The following is a 13,275-nucleotide window of genomic DNA, read 5'->3' on the forward strand; positions in this document are numbered from 1 at the left end:
GCCTTGCAATAACACTTTAAAAACTGGAAAGGAAATTCTCTCAATCAAACCAAAAACTCAGGATAAGATGCTTAAAAACAGATGGCAAAATTCTTCTGAATACCCCACAATTCAATTCAGTCTAAAGCAATTCAACAAATTTTGCAGAACACATAATGTTAGATACCAAATGAATAACACTTCTCAAAGAACTTAACTTAAAAATTTCTGTATCTGTGATTCTAAGTCTATTAACAACTTCCAGGACTCTGCTCCTTTTCCTTTGCCCATTTACATATGTGGTGTTAAAAGCGGCTTTCTTCTATGATGTTCCTTATAGATGATTTAAGGACTAGCCAGGCATAGCCCGAAGCAAGATAAAGGAGCTGTAGTCCCAACAAAGGCCTATTGTTTAGATGGCAATTAAGTACTTACTTCATGTTTACTAAATATTTTTTCGGGCCTCATTAACTAAAAGAATAAATTGTTTTGGATATAAGATAAATCCTATTGCCTCAGTTCCATTATAAAACTCTCAGTCTACCCTGCGAGGAAATTAATGTACACAGAAGATTCTGTTACTAATTCCTTGGGAATCATACAGTTGACCATGTTTCAAAAATGAGTAGACACTATGAAACAAGAATGTAGGTATGCCTCAAAGATTTCAGGCAGAATCAGACTAGGGTTATTACAGACTTTTCTAGCTATTATAAAAATACTTCAAAAGACAGGATTTTTAAGTCACAAATATATGGGGTCAAATTCTTCCTCCACCACTCCTAGAGGTGACTGAGGCCAACTACTTCACACAATATTTTAGGACTTGGTTTCTCCACAGTAAAATGGAGATCACATGACTTACTCCTTGATGTAAAGATAAAGAGCAAAGGAAACAACAGATGCATGAACTAGAACACAAGAGGTCTTCCACAGATATTAATATTTTTTCTCTCTGGGCTCTACCTGTACTTATCTGCTCACACTTGTCAACTGCTAACTCCTGGGAACCTGGAATGGGCAGAATGTAATAGTGGTCTACAACAAAACTTCTGTGCTGATCTAGAATTTGAAGAATGAGGGGTAAAACTTCAACTGGACCCAATCAATATAAAAAACTATGGAAAGTAAAACTGCTTAAAGCCTGTTATCCTGTGTATTAGGTTTTTACTGTAGTGTAACAAGTTATTATAAATCAAAAGGCTTAAAATAGTGTACATTATCTCACATTTTCCATGGGTCAGGAGTTTAGGCACAACACAGCTAGATTCTCTGCTCATGGCCTGACAAGGCCAAAATCAAGGTGTTGGCCAGGCTAGGCTCTGATCTGAAGGTTCTAAGAAAGAACCCATTTAAATGCAATTCTTTGCAATTGTAGGACTGAGGTCCCCCTAAATTTGCTGGCTGTCAACCAGGGACTGCTCTCTACATGCTTTCAAGATTAATGATGTATACCTTGTTACAAATCACTTACATTTAAAACCTTTAATTTTATTCCACATATTTAGTGACTTTGATATGTTTATTTAAAAGCCTGTATATCAAGTTTTCTTAGATTTCCTTGTTTTGTCAATAATGACTTAGTGTTACTAAGTCAAATCAGTTTATCAGGTACCAAGATTTTCATGATTTCCAGTTACCAATCTCGTTAATTACATGCTCACTGACAAATTTTTACATCAGTGAAAATAAGATACTTTCATTTAATCTTTTTGCTTACACTTAATATCTGCACAAGGATTTAAATTAACTTAATAATCTGCACTTAGTATAAACTGAGTGGCCCCAAGGATTACACCTTCAGAGTAAGAGTTTTCTAAGGAACCTTCCTACATTGTTGGTGGGAATGTTTGTTGATGCAGCTACTATGGAAAACAGTACACAGGTTCCTCAAAAAGCTAAAATAGAGTTGCCATATGATCCAGCAATCCCACTCCTGGGCATATACCCAGACGAAACTGTAATTTCCAAAAGATACATGCACCCTTATGTTCATGGCAGCACTATTTACAATAGCCAAGACATGGAAGCAACCAAAATGTCTACTGACAGGTGAATGGATAAAGAAGATGTGGCACATATATACAATGGAATATTACTCAGCCATAAAAAAGAATGAAATAATGCCATTTGCAGCAACATGGATGGACTTAGAGATTATCATACTAAATGAAGTCAGTGAGAAAGAGAAAGACAAATACCATATGATCTGTTATATGTGGGATCTAAAATATGACACAAATGAACTTACCTACGAAACAGAAACAGACTCACAGACACAGAGAACATACTTGTGGTTGCCAAGGGGTAGGGGTGGTAGGGAGGGATGGATAGGGATTTGGGGATTAGCAGATGTAAGCTATTATATATAGAATGGATAAACAACAAGGTCCTACTGAATAGCATTGGGAACTATATTCAATATATGTGATAAACCATAATGGAAAAGAATATGAAAAAGAATGTATATATATGTATAGCTGAATCACTTTGCTGTACAGCAGAAATTAACACAAAATATTGTAAATCAACTATGCTTCAATAAAATAAAAAGAATTAGGGTTTTCTACTATATAACCTTTCCATCGATGTAATGTTATTTAATTTAGTGACTCTTCTTATCATAAAATAAGACACAGGAAACTGACCCAAAGTATATAGCATAGCATCTGGAACAAAGGAGGTACTCATTGAAATATTTATATTCTTCCTTCTAATCTATTCATTTTATACACACTTCACTACCCCCTCTAGAGAAAAAAGGCCAAAAAATAAATTTGTAAACTATAGCTTAAATTTGAAATAAAGCAAACAATTTGGCCATATTTCTGCTGGAGAGATAAAGGAATTATAGAGTAACACAAGCATGAACTCTAGCCCCTATTTGTCCTTATCTGGGTGTAAACTAGAAATCTAAGTTGGAAGGGAATCTCCCCTGCAGGAAAGGAGTAAGAGACAGAGGGAAGGAAAAGAAGCCGGGGGAGGGGTGGGGGAAGGGTGGGGTGGTGGAAGAGAATAAAAGTACAAGGAAGAAAAAAAGAAGTAGAAGAATAGAAGGAGAAAAAGCAAAAAGAGAAGGAACAGAAAGTCAAAGAAGAGGATGAAGAAGAGGAGGAAAGGAGGAGGAATAAGAAAGGAGAATGAGGAAGAAGATGAGAAAGAAAAAAGAGTAACAGAAGAATACAGTAAATAAACAAAGTGACAAAGAATCAGAGGACACTATTCACTGAATAACATTCTGGAAGCCTAAAAGTGCTAATATGAGTTTCCAGAGAAAACCGATTTAACCTCAGCTAGAAGAATATGACTCAAGTAATGATTGCATTTGGAACGTCTTACATTAAGCATACGCCCGGTGCCAGGCACTGAGTTACATGCTGTAACGGTGAGTCCCATCCTCACAGAGCTCACTGCCATCTCGGAGGAGACAATTAGACCAAAAACACAGCACTATTGGTACTGAGGAAGCACAGACCAGAGAGCAAGTATGTTAGTGTACAGAGGGCAAAGGGAGACTTCTGAGAGGAAGTGATATTACAGCTGAGATCCGAAGGATGAGCAGGGGGAGGTAAAGTGAAAAGAAGGGGAAAGTCAAATAAAGTGAAGGAAGAGAATATTCCATTCTACATGAAGGGAACAGCTTGTGTGAAGGCCTGTACACGAGTGACAGCAGATACATTATAGGAATTGGAAGTTCGGTACAGCTGCAGACGAACAGTGGCAGGAGAGGAAGTCAGAAAAGGAGGGGACAGGGACTCAAAAAGAGTAGAGCCGGAAAAGAATCTGGAATCAGGAGGGAAAATAAGACTCGGCAAGGAAACTGGTCAGTAGTAGGAATAATTCAAGTGCAATATAATTGAGGACTAGACAAAGCTGGCTGCAGTGATAATGGAAAGAAAGAGATTTAAAGGCCATTTAGAACAACAGAATCAGTATTTCATGACTAATAGGATAAAGAGAAGCAAAGGACAATCAAGGATGTCCCGTCAGTTTCTGGCTCAAGAACCTGGAGGTGAGGAGGGAAGGAGGAGAGACGTCCTTCATGTGGACAGGAGGAAACAATGAATTCAGTTTCGGACACAATGAGTTTGAGGCGCCTGGGAGACACTCAAGTGTACGTGTAGTAGTTGAGAACGTAGGTCTGAGCTGGACATTAATTTGAGAGCAAAACCATGAATGCTTGGGACTGGATCACCAAGGGAGTCGCGACACCAAGTGAAGAAGAGGTGAACCAGGGCACAACCTTCAAGCGAAGCAATGCTTAAGGAGCAGGCAGAAGAAAGGAGCTTGCCAAAGAAACCCAGGAGGAATGAGGATTAGAGGATATCCAAGATACTATGATATAATCAAAGCCAAGCAAAGAGACTGAAGAAGGAAGATGAGGTGAAAGGTATAAAATACTAAGGTAAATTCAAGTTAGACAAAACCTGTGAAACAGGCCAGTTGGATTTGGCTAAAAGAAAGTTACCAGTAACCTTAGTAAGAGCAGTTTCACTGAAATAATGGGGGGACGGAAACAATTTTGAAATAGGTTGAAGATTAAGCGGGAAGGAGGAGATAGAGGTCAGTGTTGACTCTTTTTACAAGTCTTCCTATGAAAAGGAAAAAGAGAGGAGGCATATGGGAGGAAGCCAATAAAGAAAGAGAAGTTGTAAATACAGGACAGAGAAGAGCTAAGAAAATAGTGTCACTCAAGAGGCAAGAAGGGACATGATCTAGAGCACAGGGGGAAGCCCTGGTCTCAGAGTAACAGAAGGAAGGGAAGAAGGAGTGTCTGCAGGCACAGGTGTCTGGTGCTCTAACGGGGAAAGTTAGGGGGTTCCTACATGCTGGTTTCTACGAGCTCTACAAAATTAAAGACAACATGTTCTGCTGGGAGTGAGAACAAAGTACAAGGAGTTTAATGTCTGCAGAGAACAATAAATATTGGCAATAAATGCAGTAGAAAATAGGAGAAAGGAAGAATGTGAGCAAAGACACACAGTATTCTATGGGTAGCAGTAACCTATGAAAGCTCAGGTTTTGTTTGTCCCCAGTGGGACCCTGCACCCTGGAAACAGGCACAAAAAAAAAGAGTACCAGCTGGCTTTCATCAGTGTTGAACTTCCTGTCTGGATAATGGGCAAGGACGATGAAGACAGGACTCAGCAAACTTATTCTGTAAAAGGTCAGATAGCAAATATTTAGACATCGCAGACTGTACGGTCTCTGCTACACTCCTCAACTGCTGCTGTGGTGCAAAAGCAGCCGTAGACCATATGTAAATGAACGGCTGGAGCTGTGTCATTTATAAAAACAGGTGGCGAGCTGGACTTGACCGGCCACCAGCTGTAGTTTACCAACCCCTAGTTTAAGAGAAGGAAGTAAAGAGACAAAAAAGAACTGATATCAGAGGGATGAATAGGCTAGAACTTTGAAGAGTTGAAGAATCGGTGCCTTCCAAAGAGAACTGAAATTTTATGGCATGAATAAAGTTGAACACATGTTAGAATAACAGTCTATGCAACAAACCTTTGAGCCTATTTCACAAACATCAATAGGATCATTATCTCCACAGCAGTCTGTGCTCTTATCTTTTCGATGGGGATCTTCCCAAGTCTAAAAAACAGAAGGGCGGGGGTGGAATACGGGTTAATACTCTCTATAATGTATCTTAATCTTTCCACATGTCCATGAAGTTTTACAGATAGCCATAATCCGAGGGGAAAATTCTCAGAAATTAAATAGGCTCAATGCCAACATGCCAGTACATCCCTAAGCATCATAATAATTAAAACAGATTCATACTATTTCCTCCCTTCTGTCTTTCATTTGTCTGTATAATCACATCTGAAAGTGGGTGGTATTTACAAATACACTCTTCTTCCAAGTTTAGTCAGTGTCTAAAATCATGCTCACTTTTATTTAGAGCTTCAGTTCAGGTGTTCCCGTTGTCTGTGCCCTTGTTTCCACTAACTGTCTGGACTGCTGCTTCCACTACTCACTGCTTCCTTTGACATGGAACAGCACTGGGTCTGGCTTTCCAGGTTTGAAAATAAACTTCCTATACTCTAAGTAACTTCTACTAGAACAAACCCAGTTTTCCCTTCATAAACCAAAGAGCAAGTATCTACGAAAGAAAAACCCATTTTTGTCCCATTTCATTCCATTCTAAAAATCCTCTACATTTGTCATCAAATCTCGAAAATTTGACAAAACCATGAAAAGGTATCAACTCTTTAGTTTACTGAAAAGATTATACCCTGTTGGCTATAAACTATACACATTGAGTATTTTTATAAACGAACAGCATAACGGAAATTTGTTATCAAGCTTCAATATCCCTTAGGCACTATCCTTCCCCAAAAGCTCCATAATTAGCTGATTCTAAGTGGAACTGTAGAAGTTCCCTGAAATTATTTCTCTCAGATTTATAAGATGTGCAGAGACTGTGTCATCTCAAGAATGTTACCTAGAACTTCAGATTATCCAAGATTGGCTCCTCTAATTTTATATAGATAATTTAAAATGAACCCTATTTACAGCTAAACCCTAGATAAACTCTAGTATTTCCCTTCTGATCATAATTATAGCATATTCAGGAATAAAATGACCCATCCTTACCAGAAAGCAAAATCAGTAAACCACGACTAACATTTCACTACCCCCAATACTAGCATTACTAATAAAATATAAGGATAATAAAAATAACTGTTAACCTTACATATTGGTTATAGGTGAGAGATACCTTCCCAGTGATATACACACACATATACATACATGTATCCCATGAAGAATGTACCACTATTAACCCCATTGTACAGATAAGTAAACTGCAGCACAGAGTTTAAACTTGCCAAGCTCAGATTCTAAATGGTGGCAATGAGATTAGAACACATGCTATTAAAAATTATGTTATGATGCCCAGATTTTGATAACAAATATTTGGTAATTGAATGGCAATTACTTTCAGATATAACCTTATTCATGATTCTCTTCTTTTAAGTTCTCTTACTCTCAGAATCTCCTAAGTATATTTTCCTACGGTTGACCTTACTGCTTCTTGTTTTCTATTACCAGGCATCCATTCATTGAGTTAATATTTATTGATTACCTACTCTTGACCAGGAGTTAGGAACAGAAACCAACAGGACACAGTCAACACCCTGAAGAACACCATGCTGATAAATGGTGTAGCATTTGTCACAAATGCTACAAAATTAATCTTAATGTGCTGGAGAAGCCAAGATGGAAGTGAAGTATAAGTGGAATTAGAAAACCCAGAGGCAGAATCAGAAAATATCTGAGAGGTTCTTCCTTCCTAATGCAGGAATCCTTTCTTGAACCTTCCTTAACCTCACTCCCACTCTCAGAAGGGAACAAATGTGATAAGCTAGAAGTCACTCCGGCCTGAAGGAAGATACCTAGATTCTAGTCCTACTTTAGCCACAAACTACCTTGGCCAAAACATCCAGACCTCAGTTTCCTCACCTACAAAAAGAATGGCTTAAATAAGACAATTGCTAGATACATCCCAGCCCTGAATTCTATGGTTGTTAGTGGTCATTCATAATCTACATAAATACTACCAGTGAACAGGAAGCTCACAAATTCATGAGATAACTTAGCCCATTTTGGTCGGATTTAATATTTACAGAAGTCCTTTCTGGTACTGACACAAAAACTGTCTTCATATAAGTGGTATTCCATTTGGTTTTTGTGAGTGTTTGTTTGTTGATTGGTTCATTGGTCTACATTCCCTTCAGAAACTCCACTTTCAACATTACCTATCAATTTAGTTCCTTCTCTTGAGAAAATAAGTACATACAGGCAAAATTCTTAAGCTATAACAATGCTGTCAATTTTAGGGTGAGTGAGTGGTTCATGATTTCCCTCACCAGAAAAAAAGACCATACGAGTTCTTTCTATCTCTAGTCCTGCCTTTAACACTCTATACCTTCAGGGCTCAGTTTTTTACTACAAAAAGAGAGTCATACTAAATGACTTCTAACTTAACTTGAAAATACAGTATAATTTCAAACAATCACTAGGAGAGGAAATCTTGACAAATTTAAAACTTTATGCCCTCGAGTGTAGCTTTAAGTATCTAACTAGGCAGAGAAACAACTAGAAAAGTACAGTCAGGCTAGAAAAGAAATATCCAGAAGAGGAAATTCCAAATCTTAATAATTGTTTCACAAAAGTGACAAAAGATTAGATCCAGAATTTAGAAATAACTTCTACAGTTAAATAAGAAAAAGAGCAATGCAATACAAAATGGGTCAAAGACAGGAACAGGTAATTCAAAGAGGAAACGTGAATGACTTACAAATATATGAAAAGATACCCAGTCTGATCAGAGAAATACAAATTAAAACCAAAATGAGATGGTATTTCAAAAACTTAAAAATCTGATAATGCTAAATACTGGTAATGATGTAAGAAACCTGGAACCCTACTACTACTGGTAGGAGTATATATTATTACAAGTTCTTTTGTAAACAATTTGTGAATACCTAGTAAAGTATATAGGTATGTAACTCAGAACTTAGCAATCTGACTCATAGGCATATATTTAGTAGTATATACGTATATATGTTAAGTATATAGAAAAATTTTAGCAGGGACCCACGAAAATCTTTAAAAAGAGTTTAAAAACCTATCAAGAAGAATACAAATAATGCTAAACTCATATAAAGGATGGCTATAAAGCTATGAAAAAAAATCAGAATACATAGATTATTGATCTAGCCTAAAACAAACCTTACTCACCCTCATGAAGGTTTTGAGATCATTACCTTACAATCTTATAAATATTAACCAATACATCTGTAATCACCATGATCTTGTACTTCAGTCTCTTCAAAAAAATCACTGAATGGTACAGAGCTGGGTATACAGATGCTTCTTGAGAACTACTTCCTGATCAATCAGAATTCCTATAATCAAGTCAAAGGAAGTAAGATCTACTCAACCGCTACCTGAAGTTCACCAGCTTCAATCTGGAGCAAAAGCTATTTACTATTAGCCGCTAATATCAATCAGTGGCAACAGTGTCATCATCGAGATAATACTATTGAACACTCACTACAGGGCTAAACTTGCTTTGATCATCTCATTCAATATCCACAATAACCTTGTGGGGTAGGTGGCAGGATGATACAGATGAACAAATAGGCCTAGAGACATTTAGTCACTGGTCCCAGGTTATAAAGCTAAGAAGCGGTACTAAATGAAACTTGGGGTCACTGAACCAAATTTATAATGAAGTTCAAAGTAATAAATACAATGATATTACATTAAGACTGAAGAAATCTTGAAGTTAGTGATTCTAGTCCTTTAACATTATTCAGACAGGTCCTCTAAATATTTACACAGAAAGTTATTACACTTGAATAATATGTGGGAAATATGCACAATCGGGGGAAGACAAAGATGATTCTTGCCCAGTCCAAACTCAAACTCTGAGGAAGGCATTATTGCTGTTGCAAGGGAAGTTATTAAGGTTAGACAGTCAAGGCAGATGAAGGTCTGAAATGAGGGCACACAGATGGATTACAAGCTAAATGGAGAAGCTGCTACTTAAACAGTATTCTGCTGCTTAAATGTTCTTCCAAGCGTGGTTGGCTTGGTAACCGCTCTGGACAAACTTCCTGCTGTTACAAGACAAATCGTAAGAGAACAGCAAAATCCAATTACCCACACATGCCTACGAAGCAAATGCAACATACACCGTGCATTCATGGATTCATTCATCCCCAAATATTTACTGATCACCTACTTGGTGCCAGACACTAAGCTGGGCAGTTGGAAGACATCAGTGAACAAAACAGACAGAATCCCTGCCCTTATGGAGACTGCATTCTAGCTAAAAGATATTAAAAATAAACATAGTAAATAACTAAATTATGTAGCATGTCAGAAGTTGGTAGGTGTAATGGAAAAGGGAAAAAAAAACAAGTATGGAAGGAGGAATGGGAGTACATGGGTTAAAGCTGTAAAGGATGTTCTGGGCAGACACCGTGAAGGAGGTAACCGACCAGCAAACATTTAAGAAGGCAGGACATGTGACCACTGGGAGAGAGCGTCCCGGGCTGGAGGCTGGAGGACACAGTCAGTGTGATGGCCTGAGGCAGGAGTGTGCCTGGAGCGTAGAGCAGTCGTGAGAAGGCCAGTGTGGAGGTGAGAGAGCAGGAAGAGAAGCTAGACACGAGACCAAAAACATAAATGGAACCGGGGGCTGGCTTGCGTTTTAACAGGCTCACTCTGTCTTAACATCAACCTGAAGCAAAGAGATACTGGGTACGGTACCTTGCCCATCAACTGGCCTAATTTCAACTTTTTATAAACATGAATCTATGTAGCTATTTTTGTTTGGTGTTTCACCTCTACGCAGTCTATAGTACATTCTTCTGCTGAAGACTCTCACACACATACACACACACGCTACAACGTCAGTTTGGGTGTAAAAAGATACTAAAGATCTCTGGTTGAAAACAGCAGAGAGAATACAGGTCGATTTCCTCTTCCTCACTTCCATTCTAGCCACACTGGCCTCCTTTCTGTTACTCAGGCACTAGAAGCCTCCTTCTACCTCGGGACCTTTATACTTGTTTCTTGATGAATTCCCCTAGATGGCCCTAGATGGCCCTCACTTCCTCAGGTCTTTACTAAGATAAACACCTTCCCATTTTCTTCAGGTCTCCCCCCAGATAATACCACCTCACTGAGGCCTTCTCCCTGTGTAAACCGCAACAGTCCCAACACACCCCAGCCCCATTCCCTGATTTATTTTTCTCTAACACGCTTACCACTATCTGATGTACTGTACATTTTTACTTTTTTTTTTGTCTGTCTCTCTGCCCAGAATACAAGTCCCAGAAGAATTTTTGTCCCTTTTATCACTGCTTTACCTCCAGTACTTAGAACATGGCCTGGCAAACGTTAGATACTCAAAGAATGTGTACAGAATGAATAAACAGCTCTGTGAAGGAAGGGCTGGTGTGGAAACGCCAAGGGACACTCGAAACACTGAAGAAGCTGCTGTGGTGGGATGGAAGTGAGGAAAGACGAAGGCTGCAAAACGAGGCTGGAGAAGCAGGACCACATCATGAAGGGTTGGGGAGCCATATTAGGAACTTTTTATTTTATCCTTTTAGCAACAAGAGACCATTAAAAGGTTCTCTTATGGGCAAAATGGTATTTTGGATACTAGGTCGAGTATGAAATCTTGGTAGGCAGTGGTGAAGGCAGGGGGCAAAGAGCCAGCTGCAGTCGAACTCTGCTCTAATATAAGAACCACTGCACCTAACAGACCAATATAATAGCAGCAAGAGCATCTTGCACATTCAAACACATGCAGAGGAGCACAAAAATTTGTCAGGACTTTAAATAGATAAACTACAAAAGATGAGTTAGTAGCATCTATTAGGCTCCACTGTAACCACTAGTTGGTTGATGATCACCCCACCCCCAAGAGTCTATATAAAGACCATATAATAATAAAAGTACCAACAGTAATAATAATGGGATCACTATCTATTAGGCGCTATTCTAACATAAACGTGCAATAACTCATTTACCCTCAACAGGACCATGTGCAGTAGGTACTTTATCATCTTTATTTTACATATAAAGAGGGTGAGGTACCGAAAGACAAAGGAACTTGCCCAAGGTCACATTACTAGGAAGTGGCAAGCTGGCTCCAAAATCAACATTCTTAGTCACCGATTATGCTGCCTTGACCTTATACGTATCTCTCATTTTTCTTTGTTTTCCCAACACCTAATACACAGCATAGCACATAAATCCTTAATAAATGTTTAATGAAATAAACAAATACATACTTTTTATGGCTCTGTTTTTGTCTTTCTCTAATTCAACGGCTTCTTTGGCCTTCCCCTCATCTATGTCTTCTCGTACAGACCTATCCCCCAAGCTTAACAAAAATATTCTTGCTCTTTCACTGCTAGGTCAAACAGGGTCTCTACTTAGGCACCTGGGGAGTCAGAAAACCTGCCTTCTTGGTTTCAACAGACATCCTCATTCTTAGCACACCATGTTAGAAATGCCTGTTTTAACCAAGAATGTATCTACTTGGGTGGTCTAACTGCATCAAAGACAGCCTGACTCTTTAGAAAACATTTTTCTTTTTTCTTTTCCTGTGAATGTTTATTCTACATGGGCAGCTGTTTTTCTGAGTTGGATAAAGCAAGACCTCCTTTTCTCAGATAATTTCCAAAAAGCATCTTGGAATTTCATGCAAAATATTAAAATTAATAAATAAAATTTAAATAATCAAAATTAAATATTCAGATAGACAGATGCTCTAATGGCTTTTATAAACATAAAGGCAGATGCTTCTCTGTGTCCCCAAACCTAGACTTCTGAATCTGCATATTCTGAGTTTTACTCACTAAATTATCTGGAAGGAGTTACCACTTCCCAGGAGTGAGGAAACATGAGAAGAAAACAAAAAGGGAGAAGAAAGGAAGAAAAGCAAATAGTGTTACTCTCTAATAGGAATGCTGCTTTACCATTACTTAGTCATTGTTTCCATTGCTTCCCACTTAAAAATTATAAATTCATAATAGTATATAATTAAGTTGCTTTACTCAATTCACAATGAGTTCTGAAAGAGGTAACAATTTAAAAGGTTCATCTGTTAAAATTTAAAAAACAAAATTCATGCTGTCATATATGAATGCATATAAAAGCATAACTTGTCATATCCAAAGAAATGACTGCAGATAAAGGAGATAAAACATTTTTCACGACTCTTAATAGCCAAGCCCAGAAAAAGAAATAACATTCAAAATGCCAAATGTGATTGTTCTATATACCTAACTCTAAGAACTTGAGTACAGACATATATATACTTTGAAAAAAAAATTTACTGATACAACAAAACTCCACATTAAAAAAATTTATATTCACAAATCTCTCACACTGACATGTCCTCAGAACCAATTTAAATTCTAGTAGTTCACAGGATTTACAAGGCAATTTTTTCAGAAGACAGAGAAGTTTTACCATTATAACAAAAATGTTACCTGAGGGAGGGCACCGTAATTCCATATATAACCCTTGTGAGGAAAGATATTTGCCACGTAGCGAAGCTTGCCATCCTTTACATCTTGCTTAATGGGATTCAATGGCTCCTCCGTGGCAATCTAAGCAGGTCATGGAAAAAAGAGGGGTGGGGAATAAGAAACGATTAATCCTATATTCAAATAGTATTTTTTAAATCTGCCATTATCAGACTAAGTATTCATAATCCAACTTACTGATCAAAGACACTTTAAAATAAATTAAGCC

General features: G+C 37.9%; 1 protein-coding gene across 8 annotated transcripts in view; it reads right to left on the reverse strand.

Annotated features, from left to right (window-relative positions):
• PPA2 (inorganic pyrophosphatase 2) overlaps window positions 1-13,275 on the reverse strand; it is an 84,670-nt gene that overhangs the window by 45,177 nt on the left and 26,218 nt on the right. For 6 of the 8 annotated variants that reach the window (XM_060148546.1, XM_060148541.1, XM_060148542.1 and 3 more), the window contains 2 exons: window positions 13,011-13,130; window positions 5,491-5,577 (listed from right to left, as the gene is read on the reverse strand). In XM_060148546.1, coding sequence (XP_060004529.1) covers window positions 5,491-5,577; window positions 13,011-13,130 — 207 coding nt within the window. The remainder of the gene's footprint in view (window positions 1-5,490; window positions 5,578-13,010; window positions 13,131-13,275) is intronic. The other 2 variants (XM_060148547.1, XM_060148545.1) reach the window with 1 other exon arrangement.

Source organism: Lagenorhynchus albirostris, chromosome 4 (assembly GCF_949774975.1).
Source record: "Lagenorhynchus albirostris chromosome 4, mLagAlb1.1, whole genome shotgun sequence".
In the NCBI taxonomy this organism is placed as follows: Eukaryota; Metazoa; Chordata; class Mammalia; order Artiodactyla; family Delphinidae; genus Lagenorhynchus; species Lagenorhynchus albirostris.